Source organism: Lentinus tigrinus, assembly GCF_003813185.1.
Source record: "Lentinus tigrinus ALCF2SS1-7 unplaced genomic scaffold L226scaffold_12, whole genome shotgun sequence".
Lineage (NCBI taxonomy): Eukaryota > Fungi > Basidiomycota > Agaricomycetes > Polyporales > Polyporaceae > Lentinus > Lentinus tigrinus.
The window spans coordinates 211,166-236,450 of NW_027137921.1; the positions used below are offsets into that span (position 1 = coordinate 211,166).

Consider the following 25,285-nt stretch of genomic DNA (forward strand, 5'->3'; position numbering starts at 1 on the left):
TGTTCAAGTATCTGAATCAGTCGAAGACTTCGTGCACTGCGGTATCAGCTGCAAGGGCATATATGAGTTTCAACTTCCCCTGTGAGGTAAAGAGGTACGATCTCCTTCCACATACTAGATGTCGGGATCCTCGCCGACGCCTGAAAACATGGAACGGGTCACAGAGCTTCTCGCGCTTCGTGCCAAGGACCGGTCTCTCCGACGAAGACGCCGCAGCAATGCGATATTGCTCCGGGATAGCTGCTAGTCCAGACCAGCCGGTTAGGAGGATCGCCGCCGTTCGTCCCAAGATATCTTCTGCGTCGGTGGACTGGAGGTGGCCGCTGCAGCAGTGCCAGTGGACGGGCGGCGACACGCCACAACCGCGTTTGAGAGGCGTGTTCCTGACGTAAGCAACGCGGTTAGGCGACTATCGCCCAAAAGGACATCTCAGCGTGCACGCCGTGGAAGCAGAACATCAATTGGCAGCCATGCCTCGTGGTAATTCCTTTCTTTCCGCATCCTCACCCTTCTCGCCCTCGGGCCTCCCATATAACTTCCCTCAGGCCCCGGGCTTCCGGCCTATCTATTATCTTCACCTCTCCCCGACCGCGATAACTCACTCTCGCGATCGCGCGCCATGAAGCCCGCGTCGGGTACCCGCAAGCCCTACATCGGCAACACTCGCAGCCTCGTACTCGCGCTCGACGTCGGGACGACGTTCAGCGGAGTGTCCTATGCTATCCTTGAGCCTGGAGAAGTTCCCAAGATCCACGGGGTCACTCGGTGAGTTCTCCGCGCTGGAATACACATCGTCCATACTCATTCTAGGAACAATAGATTCCCGGGACAGGAACATGTCGCGGGCAACTCCAAGATACCCTCTATAATGTACTACGACCCGAATGGAGAGCTGAAAGCCGCTGGCGCAGAGGCAGAGAATGCCTCTACGGTCGCGATGGCAGAGGACGAGGGCTGGATGAAGGCTGAGCTGTACGCCCTCATATTGCTATTGTTCTCCGACTCTCTTCGCTCACATGTGCGCAGATTCAAGCTGCGCTTACGACCGAAGACGATGAAGCTCAAGATGAACGGCATGCGCCTCGCCCCGCTTCCCCATGGCAAGACAGCCGTAGATGTCTTCGGCGACTTCCTCTCCTACCTCTTCCGCTGTACGCGCTCCTTCATTATCGATACCCACGCGAACGGCCATTCGCTATGGCGCGCTGTTGAGCCCGACATTCAATTCGTGCTTAGCCATCCGAACGGATGGGAGGGCGCGCAGCAGTCGAAGATGCGCAGGGCAGCCGTATACGGTGGCCTGATCCCCGACACAGACGAGGGGAGAGCACGGATACGCTTCGTAACGGAAGGCGAGGCGAGTTTGCATGCTTGCGTCCTGAACGGGCTCGCGGCGGATGTGTTGTCAGTGAGTACGGTCTTTCGCGGTGGATGGGCGCCGTGCTAACTCCACCAGAATCCGTCCGGTCATGGATTCATCGTGGCGGATGCCGGTGGTGGCACGCTAGATATCAGCTCCTATGCCATACGCGGCACATCACCTCTCGTTATCGAGGAGATAGCGCCTCCAGACTGTAAGTTTTCGGGTGTTACGCGCCTGCCGGTCATACTAACTCTATCTTCAGGCGTTTTCGCTGGTTCCGTATTCGTCAGTCGAAGAGCGCGCGCATTCTTGGAAGGTGAGCATGCCTCATCCTTATGAGGAGCAACACGTGAAACCTGACTTGTGCTGCAGAGAAACTCAAGAACTCGAAGTATGGAACGTCGGATTCCCTCGACCATATAACGAAGCGTTTCGATGAGACAACGAAGCGGCTATTCCGTGATAGCAAGGAGCTGCAGTTTGTCCCCTTCGGATCACCTCTAGACAAGGACTTGAGTGTCGGCATCCGTGGCGGGCAGTTGAAGCTTACTGGGTGAGTCCAGAGGTCATTCACAGCTTCCAATCTCTGACATGGTATACTTCAGTGCTGAAGTTGCTGCGCTCTTCGAGCCTTCGATTGAGTCTGCCGTACTCTCCATTAAGTCCCAGATCGACTCGTCCGGTGGCGTCGTCAAGTCAGTATGGCTCGTTGGAGGCTTCGCGGCCAGCCCGTGGCTCTTCAGCCAGCTGCAAGAACGCTTGAACCGGTATCGCGTAACTGTCAGCAGGCCAGACACACAAACGTGCGTGCACCGGGTGACCTCCCATAGAGTTTAACTGACGGCATTGCAGGTCGAAGGCTGTCGCCGACGGCGCGATTGGTTTTTACTGCGACCACCACGTCTCCGCGCGTGTCTCGAAGTTTATGTACGGTGTGGAGTACCTGCGCGAGTTTGACCCGAAGGACGAGGAGCACGTCTCGCGCAAGCACCGGTTGTTCGAGATGCCCTCTGGGCCGAAGCTACTCCCCGATGCATTCGACTGCATCCTCGCGCGCGGGGTCAAGGTGAAGGAGTCGAACGTGTTCAGCAGGAAGTACTGCACGGAAGTCACGAACCTCTCGACGCTGTCGGTGTTCGAGGTCGAGATCTGGTGCTACCGCGGCGGCGACACAATCCCAAAGTGGATACATCGGTCGTCCGAGGAGTTCTCGACGCTTTGCTATGTGCGCGCGGATTTGTCGCCCCTGGCGGGCAGCGCGCAGGCGAAGTCGGGTCGGGGAGGCAAGACGTACTGGACGATCATCTTCAGCATCGAGATTCACTTTGGTCTGACGGAGTTCAAGGCTCGTATCAAGTGGGTTGACAACGTAAGTCATGCATTCGTCTGCATCCCTTTGCTCTCGCTGACGTTTCAAATTATGACGCAGGGCAAGACGAAATAGTATGTTCCAACAGGTTTCGTGCAGGATATTGATACTAACACGTATCTCACAGCGGCCCTGCCTCTATCGTCTACAACGAAAGCGGACACCGTGCGGAGGAAGACGAGCCTGACAGTTCACCGGAGGACAACGTCACCGTTCTCTCTTCTCCATCTGATCGCGGCCCTTCGCGTTCGGTCTCCCAGCCTCCGTCGCGCGACCCTAGTATGCGCAGTGGCCGTCCTTCAGCACACGCCTCCCCTCGCCTTCCTGTACAGGAGCCTCCTGCTGTCACATCCCGCGGCTTTGAGGTGGAACGTACGCGCACGACATCCACATCGTCCAGTCACTCGAGGGGCAAGTCGCGCGACATCTCTGCTAGTGGCAACCAGACTCCTCGCTCAGGCCCGCCTATGCCAGAGCCAATGCGTCCTGGAGACCGCTCAATCAATGTCTCTGGTCGGTCCGCCGAGTCTGGTCGGAGCGGCAGCACTCGCCTCGCAGAGCAGCTCAACTCAGTATGGGGCGGGAAGGCGCCGAGCGTATCATCCCCGCTGGCGGAGAACCCGCCATACAATGCATACTCACACGCCCCATCGTATGCCCCGTCGCGACACGAATCAATACCGCCGGTCGCACAAGAGCAGTACACTCCGCCTCCCATGTCGAAGCAGCCCACTCCTCCTACGATGTCGAGCTTGCAGACGCCGATTGTCACACCTCCGCCCCTGGGCCCGATGGAGCCCCCAGTTCCGCGACCTCCATCTGAGCTCGAGTACGCTACCGTTCCACCATCTAAGGCGCCCACTCCTCCCCCCGTTGCGCCCGTCACACCGACGAAGGCAACCTCAGCCTCATCGAAGATCCCGACCCCCACCAAAGCCGCGACCCCGGCGTGGGGCTCCAAGGCCCCTACCCCCGCTGCGCCCGCAACACCAGCATGGGGTTCTAAGGCTGCAACCCCAGCGAGGGGCTCGAAGCTCCCAACGCCCGCTGCTAGCTCCAAGGCGAACTCGAAGGCGGCCACTCCGAAAGCTCGCTCCAAGACCGCGACCCCTCGTGCGATAACACCTCCACCGGAGCCCGAGCCGGAACCCGAGCCCGCACCTGCCCCTCGCGAACCTACCCCCGAGCCTCCCGCGCCTCCTGCACCCGAGCCCCAGCCTGTCTACGAACCCGTCCCCGAGCCTGCCCATCCGGAGCTTGCCCCAAGCTCCGCGTTGTTTGGAGAGGTGCCTCCCATCATCTACCCCGCATCCGGCGGGGGCGAGGACGCGGTCATCCCTCCTCTGCCTGGCGAGATGCCCGGAGAGCTGCCAGCAGACGGCCCACCGCCTGCCGCTGCCACCATGTCCCCCATGGCCGACCTCTGGAACACGCCTGTGCCCGAGCACAACAACGCCGCACCAACGAGCCAGGGCCTCTTCTCGGACTTCCTCTCCGGCCCCGGCTGGGGCGGCGCCACGTCGAAGCTCGGCTTTGGCGGCTTTGGCAGCGGCGGGAACAGCAATGGCGGCAGCGGTGGTGGTGGCGGAGGGTTCGGCTTTGGCAGCTTCGGCGGCTGGGGTGGCAGTAACCCCCCTGCTGTCGAGGAGGACAAGCGCAAGAAGGAAGAGGAGGAGAGACTCCTGCGTGAGGAGGAAGAGCGGGTCAAGCGCGAGGAGGAGGAACGCAAAGCCGCGGAGGAGGAGCAGAAACGTCTGAAGGAGGAAGAGGCCGAGGAGGTGAGGTTGAAGCAGGAGGATGACGGGTTTTTCAAGAAGCCGAAGAAGATGACGAAGAGGCAGCAGATGCACGCCGACAAGGAGAAGAAGGCGGAGGAGAAGCGTCTGGCGGAGGAGGCTGAGGCTGCGAAGAAGGTCGAAGAGGAGGCCGCTGCCGCTGCCCAGAAGGCCGAGGAGGAAGCTGCTGAATCTGCGAAGAAGGCAGCGGAAGAGGCGGCGGAAGCGCAGAAAGCCACTGAACTTGCTGATGCTGCACTCGCTGCTGCCACCACCCCTGCGGAGGCTGCCCACGCCGCCGAAGTCCTCGTCGACGCTCAACACGCAAATGCCGAGGCGGCCGCTGCTGTTCAGGAGGCGAACGCGGACGCTGCGGAGGCGGAGAAGAAGGAAGAAGAGCTGGATGATGCGGCGCAGCAGGCTTTGGATGCGCAGAAATTGTTGGAGGAGGCACAACAGGCTGTGGATGACGAGTGGTCGATCCCCGTCAAGCAGGGCAAGAAGAAGAAGGGGGCCGCGAGCGCCGCCGCTACTCCTGGCCTTTCACGGGAGGTCTCTGAGGCACCTTCTGACGGCTTCAACACTGCTGGTCCCAAGGGCAAGAAGGGCAAAAAGAAGAAGTAAGGCACGAACACTTGTAGCGACGTCTCAATGCTGGGCGTTGTTGGGTGCTGCACACGACTTGTACGACTTTGGACGACATGCTCTGCTTGTTGTATCTGTTGGATTGCTGGATCTGTACGGGTAGCATCTTGTTTCAGTAGTATCTTTATCTCTCCTGCAAAATGTACATAGAGTCTCCAATGTGTGTGCTACTCAGCTACTTGTTCGAGCGCGATGTCCCCCTCCGGCCTCGTTGACAGAAAGCCACGTGATCGATATCGCGTCGGGTGCCGCCGACGCGTCGGCCATGTGGTTTGACCCCCGCCACCATGATTCTCTACTTGCACTAAGCTCATCTCTCTCCTCGGATGCCCTGTAGTCTTAATTTTTGCAAGTATTCGACATGATGCGAAGAGAGAGCCATGTGGGGTCTCGGACCCTGTCTACGACGGACCCGAACGAAGCTATGGTTGCCAACCAGCAGAAACACATCTCCGACCTCGTAGCCCGGAACAAGACCCTGGAGCACACTATATCCAAGTTACGCGCCGCGATGGCGGAGGAGAAGGACCGCGCTGCTGATACTGTCGCCCAGATTCAGGCGCAGTGGAAGGCCGAGCGGCAGGAATGGCGCGAAGGCTGCGACTCATTACAGGTCGCGCATCGTATCGTGCACCTTCGAACGGCCACCCACATCGATCGCGAGCATTCTGCGACGCTTGACGCGAAGGAGGCATTGAGGAAGGAGAAGCTGTTGAGGATGCGCCGTGACAACAAGCTCGTGATGTTCCAGGTGAGGGAGATGGAATTGGAGGAACAAGTCGCCCAGCTGCAATGGGATCTCGAGACGGCGGTGGAAGAGCGGAAAGATGCGGTGGCAGAGGTGGAAGAACGTGCGGAGGAGACGGTAGCGGCGTTGGAGGCTCGGTGCACGGAGTTGGCGGAACAGCTGAAGGAGATGGCGGAAGAGCAGGGACGGACGGTCAAGGAGAAGGAGAAGTTGGAAGTACGTCTGAGCCACTCTTGGTGTACGGTAGCTGGGAGTCTTATTTCTTCTAGGCAGAACTCTCTTCTTTGCGCACGGAGCACGTCAAGCTTACGGCCTCTGCTGAACGGACCACCAAGAAATTGGAGCGCACGGAACTCCAGTTCGAAGGGCTAAAGACTACTCATGCAGAGCTCGAGAAGAAGTATGCCGAGTCCGAAGGCACCGTCGCCTCTCTCAGTCGGCAAGTCGAGAAGTGGGCCGACTTGGAGAATCGCGAGAATGCAGACCTCGAGAACTTGCGCAAGGCCCGTATCGAGCTCGAAGTCAGAGTCAAGCAGCTGGAGACAGAGAAGGAGAAGCTTGAGGCTGAGCGAGAGCAGGAGACAGCGAAGACCGAGAAGCTGAAGGGCAAGCTGGACAAGTGGAAGGAAGCATACGAAGCACATTCGGTACGTCGCTTCCACTTCCCATTCCAGTAGACTCAGCTGATTTTTCTGGCAGAAAGAGACCGAAGCGGCGCAGGAGGATGTCCAGCGAATCCAGAAAGACCTCGATGAAGAGCGGGAGCGATCGCAGAAACTCAAGGCACGACTGCAAGCACAGAAAGAACGTGCGGACGAGCTTCAGGCGCAGCTCGACCAGGCACAACAAGCAGGTCCTTCGAAGCCGAAGTCGTCGCGTTCGGTATGCGTCCTCTTCAACCTCTCCCTTTGTTTGACGTTCATTGTTCACCTTCACAGCTAATTGAACTTGAAGAAGAAGAAGAAGAGATCGAGGAACAGCCCGCTCCGAAGATGCGTCCCCCGAAACCGAGTGCACAACCCCCACCGCCTATGGACGAAGACGATGAAATTGAGGAGGTTGCACCACCGCCCAAAGCCAAGGACAAAGACAAGGGTAAGGGTAAGGAGCGCAGCCGCGCGGCCTCGGGAGATGTCGATGAAGCCCCTCCTCCGCCCTCCAAGCCCAAGTCCAAGGCCGCGAAGGACAAGGACAAGGTGGATAAGGCCAAAGAGAAGAAGCAGCGTAGCCAACAGCCTTCGCAAGACGACGATAGCGACGTGCAACTCATCGAGCCGCCCACAATCAGTGCTGGGCCTGAGAAGGATAAGAAGGGCAAGCGGAAGGCAGACTCGATGGACGTGGACGAGGAACCCGCACCTGCGAAGAAACGCAGCAAGAAGAAGGCAGACAACGCAAATGATGCAGAGGAGCCTGAAAAGCCCCCACCGAAGAGGCGCGGTAGGCCTCCGAAGGCCAGCCTGAGTACAGGCGACACTGCGAAGGCCTCGACGAAGAGCGCATCTGCCGCTGTCAAGAGCAAGGCTGCTGCTAAATCTAGCAAGGCGTCGGGAAGCAAGGGCGGCGTGGAGGAGGAAGAGGAGGGTGACGGGCCGAAGAAAAAGAAAAAGAAGATCAACCTCTTTGCAGCGGCCAATCCGACAGCGTTCCAGTGGAACCTCGGGGTATGGGTCTCATCTCCTGCGAGTCAAGGATACACTAACATTGTCTGACGACGTCTAGGGAGATGGCGGGCTCAATATACCCACGGAGCTTTCCCCTATCAAGGAGGGAGATGTAGCTCCGCCTCGTCCGAGCTTCTCCTCCGCTCTCGGGAGCTTCACGCGTCGCAGATAGCCTCCTGCTCAACGACTGTCAACGATGGTGGTACGTCAGCTTCTGGTTTAGTGAAGCCTCTGCTCACACTTACCTAGATTATGGATAGGCATATGCGCTCCTTGGGCTCCATTGAGAAGAGCTCTAGGACTCGCAGAGCGCAAGCTAGTACTCGGCGAGTTGTGCGGTCTCAAGTAGCCAATTGATTGGGTTTTTCAACGGGAAGTCAGTATTGTTGTCTATGGCTCTATGATATTTCTGGACTGCTTATGTTGGTCGGGTGTATAAATTTGTATGTATGTTCTTGGTTATGTTGTACGTTTCGTGTATACTTAATTGATGAGAGACCTGGGGATGCAGTTCGGTTACGAGCAGTCTGTAGACATGAGACACTTCGTCAAGTACTCGAGCAAACTGAGTGAAGGGACGGTAACCCTGCGAACCGTTGTATATTGACACATAACAAATGATACAAGAACAGCACGTAACACGAGTGGAAAGTGTCGCCAAAGCATGAAACTCCATTCGACGTAGTTTCTAGTGAACGGAGCGATTAAGATGGCCTTTCGCTCAGAACCACCACAGGGCTTCAAGAAGCGCACCAGGACCACACCTCAAGGCCGTGCGGAACGCAGGCAGGAGGAGCAGAAGTGCGTGGTGGCCGCAACGGTGAAGGAGCAGTTTTCGTCGTGGACGCTTATGAGGTCGGCGGCAGGCGGAGCTCGAAGTCCTGAACTCCGCCGCAACTGGCGAGGCACATGACCGCGGCGTCACTGCACCAACGCGTTCCTCTTCCGGAACGCGTCGACAGGCACTGGCTGCGGCAGAGCGGCCATCTGCTCGTCCCTGCCCGTCTTGTACGTGTTCAGCAGCAGCAGCTATTCCAGAATCGTCCGTCACACGGCCTTCTCCTGCGATAATCATGATATTTCCCGACACGTTGATCCGACTCTGGGAGTCGCTGACCTTCTGGCGATACCCACAACCTGCTCTGCCCAGGATGAGGTTGAGGCCAGGACGTGCAGATGGAAATGCTCTTATGGTGAGTGTCTGAGTACTCGCGTGAAGTGCGTTCGTTTTCATGACGTGGCACCCAGGTTCAGTTCTTCACTTGGGAGGCGACGCATCCGCAGATGAGTTGGTGGAGGCATTTCGAGACCGAAGTGCCGAACCTCGCTGCGATGGGTGTCACTCAAGTGTGGTTGCCGCCACCCAACAAGGCGATGAGGAAGGTACGCCTAATCTGCACTGGCAGCCAGTCCAACGCTGAAGCGTTGCGCAGCAAGGTCAGGGCTATGATGCGTACGACCTGGTACGACCTATCCCGCACTCTGACATACAGGACTGTTTCTGATCGTCCTCGTCACTGGCCTCGGTTAGTGGGACCTAGGCGAGTTCTACCAGAAAGGTACCATCGCCACTAGATGGGGGACCAAAGAAGAACTCGTGAAAGCGATTGCTGTGGCAAACGCGCATGGAATAGACGTGATCATTGATGCTGTTCTGAATGTAAGACTTCTGCCGTCCTCTCCTTTGGCATGCGACATGGCTCACTTGGGTTAGCACAAACTGGGTGCGGATAGACCAGAGAAGTTCATGGCGACCCCAGTGGATCCGAACAACCGCCTGAAGGACCTGGGCCCACCCAAAGAAATAGAGGTTTGTCACTGCCACCCTACACGATGCACTTGTAATGACGCTTCGCACAGGGATGGACAGCATTTGACTTCGACGGGAGAGCTGAGAAGGTTAGTCTACAGTCATCGCTCTGTCGTAGATCCGAATGGTCTGACATGCATACAGTATAGCAGCTTCAAATGGACATACGAACACTTCACAGGTAATCCCATTGCACTCATAATCACCAGTAATCTGATCACCGCATAGGCCTGGACTGGGATCATAGGACGCGTACCAAGGGCATATACCGCATCACCAGCGAGAAACACAAGGGTTGGTCTAAGTGGGTCGACGCAGAGAACGGGAATTACGACTACCTCCTCGGAAACGACGTCAGTCTTCATCCTCATCTTAGGGTCATTCCTTGACATCGGGGCCGTAGATAGACCACAGACATCCGGAAGTACGCAAAGACTTGCTGGCGTGGGGTAGCTGGGTATTGCAGGTAGGGTCTTCTCGTTCAATTGTCAGGCATGAGTCTCACGGTTCCTTGACAGACTACAGGCGGCGCCGGGTTCCGCTTCGACGCGATCAAGCACATGGACCGCAGGTTCCTTCTCAGCTTCGTACGTTCCGTTTCGTCAACCACTGTCCAGCGGGAGTCAAACTGAAAATGCACAGATCAAGCATGTTCGAGCGACACTCGGAAGAGATGATCTGTTCTCGGTCGCGGAGTATTGGTCCTCAGAGTCAGTACTCGCTGTGCTATGCCTTCGTATATCAGTGTCTGACGACAGCTCCGCAGCGTCGAAAACATCAAGCCATACATCCGTGTATTCGAAGGGCTGGTAGGGATCTCACGAATCGAATCGTTGATGCACACCTTCATGCATGCGCATGCTGCTTTTGCAGGTTACATTCTTTGATGTCCCGCTACACTACAACTTCCATGACGCCAGCAAAGCAGGTTCCCGGTACGACTTGAGAAGAATACTTGATGGATCTATCCTCAAGTTCAGGCCAGACGATGCGGTCACCTTCGTGGACAACCATGAGTGAGTACTGCCGATGACTGGCTTATAGTGATACTGACTCAATGTTGCAGTACTGTAAGCACTATGTCTCGAGTATACTCATGTTACTAACGTTGTTTGGTGCGCAGCAAATCGGGCAAACACTGGAGAGTTGGGTATGCATGATCTCACCTTTACGATCGCACATCGCTCAACATGCATGACGTTAGGTTGACAGCAACTTCAAGCTCCAATCGTACGCACTTATCCTGCTATATGGTCAAGGACAGCCGTGAGTACGCCTAACCCACACCGTGTTGTCCGCTACGCTCATTTCGTCCTTCGGTGACTGTGATGTCTGCAGTTGCGTCTTCTATGGCGACTTGTATCCCAATAAGGAGTGCTATGAACAGCCAATCTCTGACGGCCTAAAGCGGCTCATGGAAGCACGGAAGAAGTTCGCGTACGGCGAGCGTTCAGACTACTTCCACAATGCCAGCTGTATCGGCTTTGTGCGGAAGGGCGATGGTGCGCGACCAGGCTGCGCGGTGCTCGTCAGCAACGCAGAGTCAAAAGGGTGTGTACTTCGCATGTTTACTTCATAGCAGCCCTGACACATGTTTTCCAGGGACGGAGCGCCACCAGCTACGCAGCATACGATCCAGATGAACGTGGGCTCGGTACGTATTACACACATATGCAGAGAAAAGCCGGGCTCTAACTCGTTCACATGCATCTGTGCTTATAGACGAATGCGAACGCGTCATACGTCGCTTACCTCCCATCGTCACCGTCACCAGCAGCGGTGCATGTCGATGCGCACGGGTGGGGAGCATTCACGTGTCCGCCGAAAGGACTTCAGGTGTGGGTGAAGGAGGATGCTCTGGACAGGTAGCGTCGAGCGTGACTGCCCCCTCGTCCTTGACGTCTGTCTCGGGTTTATGGGTGTATTTGCAGCGTCTGCCGATTCAAATCCATTCAGCCATGGTAAGTATCCACCCCCACTCCGTCGTATCTGTCAGCCATGCGGTCCATACTCAAGCAGGTGAGTCAGCAGTCAGTTTTAAGGCGAGGGAACGAGAAGGTGCCTTCCCGTAGGCGCATGGGAGTATGTCTGTCGCCGTTATCACGACCCACTGTGCTATCCGAGCAAGAACACACTATTCGTGTAATGCTGACTCGGACAGTTTCAACCATCAACACAGACCCACCCTGTCTCAATCTGAGACTCATGTGAGTAATCTACAATGGCTCTTCATGACGGATGTGCTCCACTGGTCCCCTTTCCCAGCGTTGATATGTTAGTTGCTAAGAATACTGCGATATTGCTTCCGACTTAACTTTGTCGCCCACGTGGTTGAGTATATATCCCCCAAGGGTGCTTGGCGACGTGAAGCCAGACTCTTGAGCTACTACCCACGACCAGTTGTCCTTCGCATCTCCTCAGCATCCCTAACGCAGTATCACGATGAAAGTCCTCATCTTGGGGTGAGTAGTTCGTAATCGCCATAGCAATGATTGCTCACTCTTGCCATAGTGCAACTGGCTTCATTGGATTGCCGGCTGCGCAGGCATTCGTCCGTGCGGGACATATTGTGTACGGCCAGACTCGCTCTGCCTCGAAGGTCAAGCAGCTCGCCTCGGAAGAGAGTGAGTAGGCTCAACCAAGCTATCTCGACTGCCACGAGGTCCAACACTCCGCACAGTCATTCCGATCGTGGCAGAGCTGAAAGACACCGCGGCGTACCTCCCCCTTGTTTCCTCGATCGACGTGATCATCGACGCAATAGGCGGCACTGATCTCAAGGAAATGTCCAACTACCTACTATCTGCTACCGCCGAAGCCGTCCAGGTACACCGCCCGTCCCACGCGCCGAAGCTCACGTACATCTACACCTCCGGCACGTGGGTGCACGGCGAAAGCCGCACCGAAGTCGTAACTGACACTTCCGCGCTCACGAGTCCCGTCGAACTTGTCTCATGGCGGCCGGCACAAGAACAACGTGTCATCTCGAACCCGCACCTGAACGGCATCGTCGTCCGCCCGGCCCTGCTATACGGCCGATCAGGCTCGCTGACTGCGATGCTGTTCAAGAGTGCGCACTCCGGCGAGGTAGTTTGGTATGGGACACCTGGGGGAAGGATGGCTCTTATCCATGCCGACGACCTGGCGGAGCTATACGTACTGGCGGCAGAGAAGGCCCCGATCGTGGGCGGGCAGATTTTCGACGCGGCGAACGACGTGACGGAGAGCACAGACGCGGTCCTGCAGAGACTTGTCGAGATATCGGGCGCGAAGGGGCCGTTCCGCTACATCCAGCCTAGTAATCGTGAGTGCGTGGATCACCGATTGTGCACGCCAGCTGACATGAGACGGCTCAACAGCGTTTGAGGTCGCGCTTGGTACCACGTCGATCCTTCGACCGTATCTTGCGCGCGCCCTGCTCGGATGGCGGCCACGTAAGGCTGGTCTCCTCGACCACCTGGAGCTCTACTACAAAGCATGGAAGGCTAACGAAGGACTCGTGTAAAGCCTCTACATTGTCACTTGTGGCTGCGATGATGGCGAAATGAGACTCATCGTTGGACGCGCCAATCACGGTGCATATGGCCCGGGTGTCGCAGCATGTATGTAGGTGACGTCGTCCGAGTCGACACATGCCCAGTCCGGCAATACTCTTCTCGCAACGTAGTACTGCTTAAGTGAAGGAGTAGTCGGAACTCATTGATGTTCACGATTTGAAACTATGAACCGGTAGTTTTTCACTTCATCTGGTCACGTTGGGCCACGAGCTTGCGAGGCGGACTAGCTAGTTACTAAGTTGCGCTTGTGCTGACAAGGTGCTATTTTATCCGGATGTTGCTGACAGTATGCTGACGAGTTCTTCCCACTGGCAGGCAGGCGGCAGTCACCGTGTTTTGGATACTGTACCCCCCTGCTCCTTCATCCTTGCGCTCTCCTCATTTGCAAATGGTGTCCATGACAAGAACTCTGGCTCATGGCCAGAGGAATCCGGACTGGAAGACCATATGGAGTTCATGTCCTCCCATGCCGCGTTTCAAGCTCTCAAGATTGATATGCCGTCATGACACCCTCCGAAATTCCCCTTGACCTGCTGTAGGTATTCAGCCGACAGGCATCTGCAGCTCTGGACCTTCGTGGCGTTGCCCTCGTGAGCAGCATACCTCCGCGTCGGAAGAGGCAAGCCTGTCGATGACCAGATCGGCAAAATCAACCCAATACGGCTGCGGACGGGCACGGGCTTGTTGGCCAATGGGTGCTTCCTGACTGGGTGCCGTGCATCGTACTTGCCGATCGCCGACTTGACAGGTCGACTCACGACAGAACATATGGCCCACAAGAGGCCCATGGGCTGTTGCTTTCTCCAAGGCCGAGACAATTCTAGAGGCGGAAGCGCGCCTGTCCATGGCCCGGCAACTGAGCGCGCGAATGAGTACGGCGCCTCGGAGGTTCTCCTCTGCGCCCAATGAGCAATTTTACCGCGCCTTCTCGCAATGCCCGCGTCGACTTTGACCCGAACGACCTTGCACCGTGTTGGCGTAACTGTGAAGTTCAGTCTCGGCCGTTTCTGATTCTTGGCCAAGAGTGGCTATAAATGCTGCCTCGACAGCATGGGAGGGTGGAGGGGTCATACTCACCTCCGCTCAAGATCTCATATTGCTAGGGATACCCTTGACAACACCCTTCCAGCTTCATAATCTAACCCGACACAGCTCATCTTCCCTTCATCATGGGCAAAGTCATCGAGACCGGAGCTGACCTTCCCCACCCTTCCCCGCTGACTGCCGAGCAGCGCAAACTCATCTCTGCGACGGTCCCCATCCTTGCGGAGCATGGTGTTACCATCACGACGCTCATGTACAAGCGGATGCTTGAGGCCAACCCCGACTTCGAAAATATTTTCAGTCACAGCAAGCAAGTTGTAAGTCTTTCTCTTCCATATATCTACCTATCGAACCAGTTGCTGACACACGTCGTTTAATAGCGTGGTCTACAGCCCCAGGCCCTTGCACGGGCTGTCTATGCGTACGCGGCACACATCAAGGATCTGACCCCGATCCTCCCTGTTGTCGAGCGCATCGCGCACAAACACGCATCCGTCCACATCGTCCCTTCACAATACGCCATCGTTGGAACGAACCTTCTGGGCGCGATCACTGAAGTCCTCGGCGCAGACACCTTCAAAGGTGACCTCTACGACGCCTGGGCGACCGCATACTGGAACCTCGCACACATTTTCATCGACCGCGAGCGCCAGCTATACGAAGCCGCCGCATGGGTGGGCTGGAGGGAGTTTGTTGTTGAGAAGAAGGTCAAGGAGAGCGACGAGATCACCAGTTTCTACTTCCGCCCGAAGGACGGCAAGTCCCTCGACCCCTACCGCCCCGGCCAGTACATCTCCATCCAAAGATTCATCCCCGAGCTCGGTTACTACCAAAACAGGCAGTGCGTGTCTAATTCGCCGAACTCAGCTACGCATCGTGCTGACTGTGCTTGACCCATTTGCAGGTACTCGCTCTCTGACGCACCCAGCGCCGAGCACTACCGTATCTCCGTCAAGCGCGAAGACGGCATTCGCACCGTGAAGCCCTCGGGTGCGCTCGATACGGCACAGTCAGCACACCCCGGCTGGATGTCGAACCTTCTCCACGCGACCCTCAAGGAGGGTGACATCGTCGAGCTCGCATACCCCTTCGGCGAATTCTTCCTCGATAACTCCTCCTCCCCCGTCGTCCTCCTCTCTGCGGGCGTCGGCCTCACACCTCTCCTCTCAATGCTCAATACCCTTGTTAGCTCTGAGACCAAGCGTCCCATCAGCTGGATCCAGGCCGTGCGCAACGGCCCCGTGCACGCCTTTAAGGCACACGTCTCGTCCATCGCAAAGGCCAACCCCGAGCAGGTGAAGACAACGGTCTTCTACTCCGAGCCCGTCGAGAGCGATGTCCAGGGTCGGGACTATGACGTCCTGGGTCGCTTGGACATTGACAAGGTCGACCGTTCCGTGTCGCGGCTGGACGACCCGAGCACGCAGTACTACGTCTGTGGTCCGGAGCCCTTCATGGCCGACATATTCAAGGCCTTGAAGGCTCGTGGAGTGGATGGGAGCAGGATACACGCGGAGGTCTTCGGCGCTGGCGCCAACCCGGAGTGAACGATACTTAGAAACGATCGGACTTGGAAGTTGTTCGAGTTGTACTATACTCTGTATCCTTAGAGCCCCCATTCTAATCCAGCCACCCACTCACCCACTCACTCTTCGCACGCATGACGGCGATGCATCGGCACGAGGGGACTGATCCCACCATGGACCGGTTGTTCATTGTCGGATAGATATCCCGTTCTTATCTCTGCGAAGCTACAGGGAGCAATCCGACGAACTCATGTCCGAAGGCTATTGCGCCACTCCCCAATGCCGGCATCTATGTATGCATCATGAACTCAGAAGCTCGGAACTTATGGACCCCGCGAGAATGATGAACGTTGTCCCAGGAGTCAGCCGCTTCCTCATCCTACCCCGGCTCCACGGCCGTGGTAGTATGAGACTGGAATCGCCAGCGGCACGAGTCCTCGTGAAGATGCTGGACTTCGCGCGAGAGTCGGTATGGATAATGGTGTGTAGTGCCCGTCGAACAGAAATTCCTGTTCGGAGAACTTTGCCACTGGCAGTCTTGCATTATCATGACAATCCGCGAACGTGATCGGTATAAAAGGTATATAATCGCGCAGGCTATCTGAATTGAAACCGCAATAAGCAAAAGGACGCGGATGCGTGGCAAGCGGATCGACGCACATATCGGATATATTTCAAAGCCCAATAGATATCCCTCCATCGTACATTCTGTCTCACATGATCTTCGACCAGATCTTCACTCGTTGAAGAACTCGAGCGGGGTATCGCGGTTCTGGATAGCGCGCCAGGTCGTGGGGCGACCATCGGCGTCACGATTGCCCTCATCGGTCCAGAGGGAGTGGAAGACCACATCTTCAGTGCCCTTCAAAAACACAGTCAGCGCGTACTGGAGAATCAGACATCGAGACGCACCCTGTTCGGAGGGTCATGAATCCTGGAGAAGGATTGTCATCGATCAGTGATGATATAGGTCAAGAGGAAGTATTTCAGGCTACCGGACGTGTATATAGCCTTCACCCTCAGCATCGTTGATAGCGGGAAGCCTGATCTTCCCGAGGATGATGGTCCCGTACGACGTCGGCGCGCTGCGAATCTCCACTACATCGTCGCGAATAGAGAACGCGACGAGGTCCTCATTGGACACGCCCTGGGCGCGCGACCACATGCGGGGCTCATGCTTGTCCCAGTCATGGCGGGACTTCAGGATCTCTGACTTGATGGTGTGTTCAACCACCTCGAAAGCCTCGAAGGCCTTGTCGGTGGGTGCGTGGGGTGCGTTGAGGTCGATCTGCTCAGCATCGGCTACAATTGCATGCACCAAATAATCATCAGTACAGCATGCCTTCTTATACTCGACAGATACTAACCCATGGTGTGTACGGGTTGAAGACAATGGTGGTGGCTAAGGAGGACCGCCGCTCTTGATACGGTCGAAGCTCGTTGTGGCTATGCGAGCGTCAGCGCTTGCACGTGACGGATGCGCAGTGGACGAACTTCATCATATCCGAGGACTCGATGATCGGAGCAACATGCCGCTGACTTGGAGTAGGTGCCTTCAACTACAAGGCTAAGGGCGCAACTCGCCGTGGACATGGTAGTCAGTATATCACTCCGACTCCTTGGATCACTCCGAAGGCTGACAAAGAGTACTAGTCACTGGTGGCAGGCTCAGACCACCTCGCCATGCATGTCAATCGGCGAAGACAAATTGAATGGTGACAGAGCTAAGGTTAATTTACCCAGGTTGTTGTGGCCACTCCACCCCTCCAGTCCAACACTAGCTCTGGCATCCGAGCCGCTGAGACACCTGGGACATCCCTTCTATGCGAAGACGACCGTCTGGGACGATGTGAGTCGTCGCCCGATATCACGTTGGCGTACAACCCTTTCCCGATGGTCGACCTTTACGGGCCCCTTCGGAGGATAAATTGTCATCGGCCCATTCGCGGAGGATGCAAGCGTACGCCGAGTCCAGACTCTTAAGGACACAATACCAGCGACATCGTCGGCGAGTCGCTACTAACGTTCTGCTACTCCGTATGGAGTGTTGGGCACCATCGGCAGGAATTCGCACCAGCTCGTAAGTGACCCTGTTCGCGAGTTCATCCGTGCGATTCGCTGATCCTCTCAACCACTCATTCGGAGAGTTTATTCACCTTCGATCATGACGTACGAGGCAATGAAGCACTCGTTAAGTTCTTCTCGATGACGTCTGCTGGGCAGCCAACTTCTGTTAAATGGAGAACGTGCGGAAGAAGCTCGCCGATATTACTCAGTTACTGTGAGTACTGCACGGTGTATACCGAGTAGCTATGTTTCGGGGTTCCCATTGCCTGGGAGACTACGGGCTTTTGATCAGCAATGCACTTTACCGCAAGGAGCAGGAAGGATAAGGGTCTCTGGTACCATGGGTCAGGCGTGTGGGCACAGCATATGAATGCACCCGATCCATACAGTCCGCAAGAACATCGGACAGTACATATGCCGATGCGAAAAAATGTCTACCCTTTTCCACATACGATCACTTGTCTACTACAATTTAGATGCACCGAACGCAGGTAAGAGCACCATATGAACTACTGATACACTTTGATTTGTAACAACACCAGCAAACGAGACAACGATATGAGGATGTAACGGTCCAGTACAGAGGGAAGTCGTGACAGGTATCGTCGTAAGTTAGGTATGCAGGAGTCTCGCAAGATTAGTGATGACGGTATATGAGCGGCACAATATGACATAGGAGGGAGTTTGGCCTATACAGCCTCACATACTATACGACTCTGGGAATGCTCGGATAGCTCATCGTCCTCATCGTACCTGCTCATGCTCATGGTCTGTGTCTGGCTCATCGTGCGATCGCTGATGCGCCGCGGCGATGCGCTTGAACCAGAGGTACGCAGTTCGACAATGTCTGTTACGGTGCTCTTCTCCTGCTCGATCCAGATGCCGGGCCCACGCGCGACAATATTCATCGACATTGTCGCGGCTTCGCCACCGGTCTGCATGAGCACGTGTGGCTGCTGCTCGCCGTCGAACAGAGCTGCGGTCTCTTCGAGCGTGCGTCCTGTACACAACAACAACATTCAGTAATCAGTCCATTGGAAAAGGACTCCAAGTACCGACCCTTTGTCTCGATGACACAGGTGACGACGAACACAAGTTCGATGATGAGCCAACCAACATAAACAAGATACTGTATGAGGCATCTGTCAGCTATGATCACAAGAGTTATATGCAGGTAGCTCACGTATTTCCAGCCGAGAGCATCCAACGCCCATGGGTTGACAAACTGGTTGAATGCTAGGGTGAGGGATACCACGAGGTTCTGGAACGAATGCGGTTCAGTAAGTGCACTCACAGCTTAACGAGCAGACGAGTCCAACATACCATAACGGCAAATCCTTTAGCACGGATGTTGAAAGGCAGGATCTCCAGGGTGTATGCAATCAGCATAGGGGTGTAGGCAATGTCGTAGAAGAAGTAGAAGATGAAGATGAAGGGGATCGTCGCTGTAAGTTGCGTCAACGACGGAAGCAGGTTTTGCGTAGACAAAAGCAACACACCTTTTGCAGCGGCGGCGTTATTCAATGTGTTGAAAAGAGCGGTGGTCAGCGTCCACGCGCCGAAGTCTATGAGGTGGTTAAGTCGCACGAGACAATTGTTCAAACCAGGAGGTGCATACCGATCAGCATGCCTACGTTGGAAATGATAAAGAGTGTTCTTCGGCCGAGTTTGTCGACCAGCAAAGCGCCCGACATGGCCGCTATGAGATTCCAAACCTACGAGCGATAGTCAGAGAACGAGTGTATGAAGAAACCAAGACACAAGCATACCTGAAGTCCGCCGTTGATAGCTGCTTTAGTCCCTGCATCTGAGATACCGACACCTTCAAGGACTAAGTTGATGTAGTACGAGACCAGACCATTGCCGCTGTAAGGCCGTCAGCGCACGAATCGAACCCCAAGTTGGGCCTGCCTACCTCCACTGCGAGAAGATGGCAAGAGCAATGATGATGGTCATGCGCTTCCTGTTTCCGGGCGTAGAGAAGAGCGTGGTGAACGACGTGCTCTGCGCCGCCTCCTTCTCGAGCTTCAGTGCATGGCGGATCTGCGCCATCTCGAACTGGATGAGCGGGTCGCGCTCATCTCTAGTCATCGAGTGGTAGCGCGCGAGCACTCTGGCCGCTTTCGACTCCTGCACTCATCGGGGTGGTGTCAGAAAACGCAAGGATGACCTCCGAGGACATGCGGACATGAAACGCACCCGTCCTTTGGCCACCAGGAATCGCGGCGACTCTGGAACGAACCTGAGCGGAGGTTAGCAGCGCTCCGCACCACGAGCGCATTGCATACGCACCATATGAAGAAAATCTGGAGGAGGGGACCGAGAGCCTGTACGAGGGTTGGGATTCGCCACGACCAATGCGAGTGGCCTGCGCCTTGGTAGGCACCGAAGCACGCCCACGCCGCTTTATGTCCATATAGCGATCAGCTGGTGTATATGCGCAGCACGGAAGAGAAGGACTTACAGACGATACTTCCTAGGTACCACGAGGCGTTGTACATTGAGGTCATCTTACCGCGCTGGAAGAAGTGCGCTGTGAGGAAGACGCATACGGACGGAGAGCGAGGAATCCCGCACTAGTGTCGGATAGGCTAGCTCGGTGATGAGCAGGGGAGCCGCGTTGAGTGCGAAAGTGAGTCCGAAGCCAACTGCCCCGAGGAAGGTTGAATGTCAGAATTAATGAAGACGGATCAGAATAGCGCATATGACGTACTCAGACCTCGTGCTCCTATAAACATCCCAATACTTGTCGCTGCGCTCTGCATGGCCACACCTGCGAGCATGACCATGGCTCCAATGAGCAGAGTTGGTCGTCGGCCGAGGTTGTCTGCCGAGTACGGCGTGAAGGGAAGGCCCTAGGCAAGGCCGTGAGCTCCTAGAGCGGAATGAGACGCATGCACACTTACGACAATGGACCCGATGACCTGGGCGGCACTGATGAGGCCTGTGTAGGGAATAATGAGTTACAGGAACGGCATCCCGTGCGGGAGGTGACTCCGCACCCAATGTCTTCCCGCTGGGGTCATGGAAGTAATCCCGCCAAGCAGGCAGTATCTGCAACCCTGTCTCGCAAGTCGCGCATGTCGGCGGATTGAAGCCCAGGCGTGCAGTAACATAGACACACCGTTGACTAGAGAAGAGTCCAGACCATTGATTGAGGCGGTCAACAAGGGGAGCACCAGCAGGAGGTTAAGGACGCGGATGCCTGCGATCCGACGCGTCAGGACGTGTCGCACAACCTGGTAAGTAGGACCACGTACTCCCATTCCTCCACCAAGGACCGCGGTGGATGAAGTCGACTATAGTCCATTCCGGAGGTGTCATCCTCAAGCAGAGGGGGCTGGCGCGCGATGGCTCAGAGCCTTATAGAGCGGGTAGGGGGTGAATGGGCGGCGGGGGAGGGGACCATCGCGTGCCCGTTCGAAGGCAGGCCACACTATATACTTACGTGAAAAGCCTGTCTTGGTGGGATTCACGGGCACCGCGTCCGCTGCCACGGCTTCTACTTCCACACTAGTTCCCCCGAATCTGGAGAATATCTGGGGTTATGCGGGGTAGCCGACCAGGCACGCGTCCGGTCGTAGCCTATGACCCACTGGTTGCCAGAAGAGCAGGGATTCGGAAGGGTTGTCGGGAGCGCGGAAAAAGGCCGGGGTGTGAGGGTGAACAGGAGGGCGCATCTGATGGGAATGACGTTCTGAAAGACAGAGAGTCCCGGGGAAACTTCGCATCCAGAGTGCTTGGTCTACAGGACACCTGCAGGGCCGCAGGAGAGTCGTCCAGTCGCAATGGTCTAGTGCGGCTCCGTGACCGAGGTGAGTACAAAACATCTCGCGAGCTGCTGACCAGTTGGTGGATGAGTGGACATAATAATATCACCGCAACGATCTTGAGGACCTGAATCTATGTTCAGCCGTACTTGGTTCATCGCAGAACATCTGAGTTAGCGAGGGTCGGAGGCCCATCACATGAGCATCGATTCCTTGAGCCTGGAGTTACCCTGTATTCTCCGAGGCCCTGCAAACGCTGAATCACAATCCTGCAAAGGAAGGTGGGGAAGATACTCGCCTCTAAAGCCAGCGTCTTGCGATTCTTCCGTCAAGAACACCATCAACCATATGATAGTGTGCGCCGAGAGTCCAGTCGCACGAAAACAAGCTAGGGTTCTGCGCCGGTAAGTGGCGGGCGGGAAGATTGTGTGGCGCCCGGTGAATGCGACTTGCGAGCAATTCAATACTGATGGGCTTCCGGAACCGATGCGAGACATCGCATAAGAGAGAGAACGAAGCTGGGATGAGATCACCTGGAAGAGAAAGGGTCCGCTCCTGGGAATCGATAGAGGAGCGTGAGGGTGCGCAGTTCTGTCTCTTGGAATTGGCGTCCATGGGTTGCTACGTAGGATGTATGGCTAAGGAAGCTCGACTAAAGAGCACAACGACGTGGATAACTCGAACTCTGAAGGTTTAGTGCAACTCTGAGTTTCTGGTTGCAAGATCTGGGCACAGAGCATAGCATAGCGAACCTTTTCCGCCTCGGACAAAGTCACCATCCAATTAGACACAGCCCCGCGAGCGGTGGGGTATCAAAAATACACCAGAGTAGCACAACGATGTGGCTCCCTATACATACAAGTCATCGTATTGACAGACAAGAAATCAAATAGGTAAAACAGGGTAGAATCGGCGTACCCTCAGCCATGCATGCCTCCAAACTCATCCATACTCATACCACGGGTGACACGCCGTCGGACTTCGGGAGATAGAGACCCATCCGGTGCCATACCGCCCATGCCCATGGCAGGATTCATACCCATGCCGGGGGCCATACCCATTCCTGGGTTCATGCCCATCCCAGGTGGCGGGCCGCGCTGCATTGGAGATGCCGGTATACCATCGCCAGCGCCGCCACCGTAGAATTGGGAAGGTGGGATGCCTGACATGCCACCGTAGGGGCCGCCCATGCCTTGATTGCTGCCGGGGTAGTGGCGAGGCGAAGCCATGGCCTGCGGCGTGCCGTAGAGTTGCGCGTGGGACATGGATGGGGTCATTCCGCCCGAGGTCATAGAGCTCGTGCGGGTCAGCCGGGGGGAGTTGACTGCGTCCCCTTGCTGTCGCTGAGAGGGGTTGGAGGAAGTAGGTTCGTCGTCGCTCTGCTGGTCCTTCAGGTAGCCTCGCAGCGGGGTAGGGTCATAATACAGGTCCGAATACTCATCAACAAGGAACCTAAAAGGGAGTCTGCATCGAGCAACATTACGACAATCGGGTGATACGCACTGTTGTGTACCCACATCCCACTGAGGCCCTCGTTCTGCACGGGCGGTCAGGAGTAACGAGTTCCAGTCTGACGCACTCTCCTACGTTGAATGTTTATCGTCGGCAATAAACGGTGCACGCGATGCACGTTGACGTACGATAGCTTGTGCAAGCGCACTACTGGGCTCGAGTGCCGTCTGACTGACGTCTACGTGAATCCGTTCTTCGCGAGCAACGGCCTCAACGGATGCAGTCATGAGAGGTCCAATCCGCTGCGAGTTGTGTCGTGGTACATTGACTTTGATATTGCGATGGGGTTTTGTCGTTGGAGACATCGTGTGCGGTCGACGAGGTCGAAGAGTACTCAGTCCCTCGGGAGTCCGGTGAATGCGGAGGAGCAGAGGGCTGTTTGGGCGTCTCAATTGTTGGACGCGTCCCAGGCGCCAAAGTTGGCGCGACTTCGACGCCTACCTCCACCACACTACGACTTCTTGCATCTTTGTCCCCATCCGTGACGCCCTGTCTTGAACGCGGAACAGACGAACAGACAAAGGAAGACAATTATGTCCGAGACAAACGCGGCCGCAGGGCCATCCACTTTTCTCCGCGGACACCAGCCCATCGCGCCCGCACCTCCCGAGCCTCAGCCCACCCATTCTGGTAAGCTTACTGCACCTTTCGCCTCGCGGACGCTACTAACGTGGGACATCCGACAGCCTACTACAACAACATTCGGCATTGGTCCAACTCTGCAACACCTCCACCCACTAACGGCCGGATAAACCCCTCACGGAAGGGCATACGCCCTGCTCGCGGCAGTAACCTTGCGCCCACTCCCCAGCCACAGACTCCCAAAACACCCTCTCGCCAAGTTTCACTACCCCCCACGCAACCGCAAACTGCTGTGCCTCATCAAGCACGAGCGAACATGCATTCAAATCCCAATGCCCCGCGACAACCACTGCCTACCACGCCGCAAGCTCGCATCTCCACATATGCGTCGCGCCTGCGCACCGGAACCACCCTTCTGATGCAGCCAATTCTTGCGCCGTCCTCTGTCGCAGCTGTGGCAACGCGCACATCACGCCGTGGCGGCGTGGTCAATTATGCGGAACCCGGTTCAGGGGACGAGTTCCCAGACGCAGGTGCGATCGACTCTGACGACTCGGACTTCGTAGCAAGTGGCGGGACGCGTCAAGCTGTACGCAATGCGCGGCTGTCAAGTCGTGCGCCGGCAGGGAGCTCTGTGTTTCACGCGGGGACGGGGAGTGGGTATGCGACACCAGCCCCTGCTGTTCAGGCCCAACCACAAAAGACGGAGCTGGATCAGAGCTACTTGGGACAGGTGCCCCCGTCAAGGTTCATTACCGCCAAGGTCGTGCCGGAGACGAAGCTAGCATACTAGTGAGTGAGATTCTCCCATGTACTGAACGCTTTCCTCAAGCCCGTACTCTCCTAGCTCGGAGGCGGCTCTACAAACGCAGGCAGAGAAGCCGACTGCTCTGATTCCTATACGCGTCGAGTTCGAGACGGACACACACAGGATACGCGACTGTTTCGTGTGGAACCTCAACGAGGAGCTCATTACCCCGGAAACATTCGCCCAGACCTTCTGCCTCGACCTCGACCTTCCTCTGCAACCATACGTCGAACTTGTTGCGAACCAGATACGGGCGCAAATTGAGGAGCATGAGGGTGTTGCGTCAATGTACCTTGGGGCTGACGCTGACATGTCAGAGGAAGAGGAGGAGAGCCCCGGCGAGGAGGTTAACGAATGCCGAGTGATTCTCAGTGTGCGTGTTCTTCCCCTCCCCTATCTCTCTAGTATCTCAACCTTTCCCATATAGATTGACGTACAAATTGCGACTCACCATTTGCTCGATCATATCGAGTGGGATCTCCTGTCCCCCCTCACTCCCGAGGAATTCTCCGTCAAGCTTTGCACCGAGCTCGGCCTTACCGGTGAGGCGGCACCTCTCATTGCACATGCAATCCACGAGGAGATTGTCAAGCACAAGCGCGACGCTATCGAGTGGGGAGTCATTGGAGGAGAGTCTCGCGACGTCGCAGACGAAGCAGCTGCAGATAAGCCACGAGACAAGAGTGGCAACAGTCTGATGAAGGACAAGACTGGCCTCGGACTTGGATGGGGACGCGCGCCGAAAGATGGCCGTGGGCCGAAGCCGCTGCGGAGTGTGTGGCGAGACTGGGCTGAGGCAGAGGAGTTCCGGACGCGGTTCGAAGTACTGACCGCGGAGGAAGTAGAACGGAGGGAGCTGGAAAGAGAACGTGCTAGCCGGTACGTCCATTCTCAAGTCTCATTGTACGCTATTCTAACCTCATGGTGCGTAGACGGCTTCGGCGCGAAACATCAAAATTCCAGTCTTCAGCCCGTTCAAGACTGCTTACTGGACGACGGTGATGCTGAGTGGCGAGATTGTATCCGCTCCGACTGTATCATAGTT

At 56.2% G+C, this 25,285-nt stretch overlaps 9 protein-coding genes across 9 annotated transcripts; 5 read left to right on the forward strand and 4 right to left on the reverse strand.

Moving 5' to 3' along the window:
- Positions 1 to 335: 335 nt before the first annotated feature.
- Positions 336 to 7,941, forward strand: L226DRAFT_560440 (uncharacterized protein). The gene is made up of 16 exons (XM_067683364.1): positions 336 to 765; positions 820 to 972; positions 1,027 to 1,408; positions 1,457 to 1,574; positions 1,626 to 1,679; positions 1,736 to 1,916; positions 1,969 to 2,166; positions 2,216 to 2,732; positions 2,793 to 2,806; positions 2,860 to 5,127; positions 5,525 to 6,116; positions 6,170 to 6,547; positions 6,600 to 6,782; positions 6,839 to 7,564; positions 7,623 to 7,766; positions 7,814 to 7,941. The coding sequence occupies exons 1-15, from the start codon at positions 620 to 622 to the stop codon at positions 7,734 to 7,736; spliced, it is 6,024 nt and encodes a 2,007-aa protein (XP_067535337.1). The 5' UTR covers positions 336 to 619; the 3' UTR covers positions 7,737 to 7,766; positions 7,814 to 7,941.
- Positions 7,723 to 8,368, reverse strand: L226DRAFT_64735 (uncharacterized protein). The gene is made up of 5 exons (XM_067687121.1): positions 8,318 to 8,368; positions 8,159 to 8,252; positions 7,987 to 8,091; positions 7,810 to 7,925; positions 7,723 to 7,751 (listed from the first exon to the last, which is right to left on the reverse strand). The coding sequence occupies exons 2-4, from the start codon at positions 8,228 to 8,230 to the stop codon at positions 7,881 to 7,883; spliced, it is 222 nt and encodes a 73-aa protein (XP_067535338.1). The 5' UTR covers positions 8,231 to 8,252; positions 8,318 to 8,368; the 3' UTR covers positions 7,723 to 7,751; positions 7,810 to 7,880.
- A 269-nt stretch (positions 8,369 to 8,637) lies between these two features.
- On the forward strand, positions 8,638 to 11,243 carry L226DRAFT_462921 (alpha amylase; the record flags this gene model as incomplete). The annotated part of the gene is made up of 19 exons (XM_067675751.1): positions 8,638 to 8,757; positions 8,813 to 8,947; positions 8,998 to 9,027; positions 9,096 to 9,224; positions 9,279 to 9,374; positions 9,425 to 9,463; positions 9,519 to 9,555; positions 9,603 to 9,727; positions 9,778 to 9,840; positions 9,893 to 9,961; positions 10,017 to 10,084; positions 10,141 to 10,183; positions 10,248 to 10,390; positions 10,441 to 10,444; positions 10,498 to 10,524; positions 10,579 to 10,640; positions 10,713 to 10,927; positions 10,985 to 11,028; positions 11,097 to 11,243. 19 exons carry the CDS (start codon positions 8,638 to 8,640, stop codon positions 11,241 to 11,243), a joined length of 1,596 nt encoding a protein of 531 aa, XP_067535339.1.
- A 442-nt stretch (positions 11,244 to 11,685) lies between these two features.
- Positions 11,686 to 13,105, forward strand: L226DRAFT_552937 (NAD(P)-binding protein). Its single transcript, XM_067682897.1, has 4 exons — positions 11,686 to 11,836; positions 11,886 to 11,998; positions 12,055 to 12,678; positions 12,734 to 13,105. Exons 1-4 carry the CDS (start codon positions 11,817 to 11,819, stop codon positions 12,877 to 12,879), a joined length of 903 nt encoding a protein of 300 aa, XP_067535340.1. The 5' UTR covers positions 11,686 to 11,816; the 3' UTR covers positions 12,880 to 13,105.
- Positions 13,106 to 13,883: 778 nt separating this feature from the next.
- L226DRAFT_508261 (bacterial hemoglobin) lies at positions 13,884 to 15,788 on the forward strand. Its single transcript, XM_067678169.1, has 3 exons — positions 13,884 to 14,292; positions 14,356 to 14,816; positions 14,880 to 15,788. Exons 1-3 carry the CDS (start codon positions 14,101 to 14,103, stop codon positions 15,520 to 15,522), a joined length of 1,296 nt encoding a protein of 431 aa, XP_067535341.1. The 5' UTR covers positions 13,884 to 14,100; the 3' UTR covers positions 15,523 to 15,788.
- Positions 15,760 to 17,033, reverse strand: L226DRAFT_534996 (uncharacterized protein). The gene is made up of 6 exons (XM_067680801.1): positions 16,996 to 17,033; positions 16,869 to 16,947; positions 16,497 to 16,803; positions 16,414 to 16,435; positions 16,162 to 16,363; positions 15,760 to 16,102 (listed from the first exon to the last, which is right to left on the reverse strand). The coding sequence occupies exons 2-5, from the start codon at positions 16,870 to 16,872 to the stop codon at positions 16,238 to 16,240; spliced, it is 459 nt and encodes a 152-aa protein (XP_067535342.1). The 5' UTR covers positions 16,873 to 16,947; positions 16,996 to 17,033; the 3' UTR covers positions 15,760 to 16,102; positions 16,162 to 16,237.
- Positions 17,034 to 18,257: 1,224 nt separating this feature from the next.
- On the reverse strand, positions 18,258 to 20,892 carry L226DRAFT_463212 (general substrate transporter; the record flags this gene model as incomplete). Its single annotated transcript, XM_067675774.1, has 17 exons — positions 18,258 to 18,568; positions 18,628 to 18,697; positions 18,752 to 18,829; positions 18,892 to 19,013; positions 19,068 to 19,133; positions 19,187 to 19,283; positions 19,338 to 19,434; positions 19,484 to 19,698; positions 19,768 to 19,810; positions 19,861 to 19,972; positions 20,033 to 20,087; positions 20,146 to 20,216; positions 20,282 to 20,423; positions 20,475 to 20,512; positions 20,571 to 20,630; positions 20,693 to 20,773; positions 20,829 to 20,892. 17 exons carry the CDS (start codon positions 20,890 to 20,892, stop codon positions 18,258 to 18,260), a joined length of 1,722 nt encoding a protein of 573 aa, XP_067535343.1.
- Positions 20,893 to 21,815: 923 nt separating this feature from the next.
- On the reverse strand, positions 21,816 to 23,204 carry L226DRAFT_508270 (uncharacterized protein). Its single transcript, XM_067678170.1, has 4 exons — positions 22,979 to 23,204; positions 22,842 to 22,921; positions 22,091 to 22,790; positions 21,816 to 22,023 (listed from the first exon to the last, which is right to left on the reverse strand). Exons 1-3 carry the CDS (start codon positions 23,153 to 23,155, stop codon positions 22,259 to 22,261), a joined length of 789 nt encoding a protein of 262 aa, XP_067535344.1. The 5' UTR covers positions 23,156 to 23,204; the 3' UTR covers positions 21,816 to 22,023; positions 22,091 to 22,258.
- Positions 23,205 to 23,748: 544 nt separating this feature from the next.
- On the forward strand, positions 23,749 to 25,242 carry L226DRAFT_545703 (SNF5-domain-containing protein; the record flags this gene model as incomplete). The annotated part of the gene is made up of 4 exons (XM_067682364.1): positions 23,749 to 24,224; positions 24,280 to 24,613; positions 24,668 to 25,119; positions 25,173 to 25,242. 4 exons carry the CDS (start codon positions 23,749 to 23,751, stop codon positions 25,240 to 25,242), a joined length of 1,332 nt encoding a protein of 443 aa, XP_067535345.1.
- Between the last annotated feature and the right edge of the window lie 43 nt (positions 25,243 to 25,285).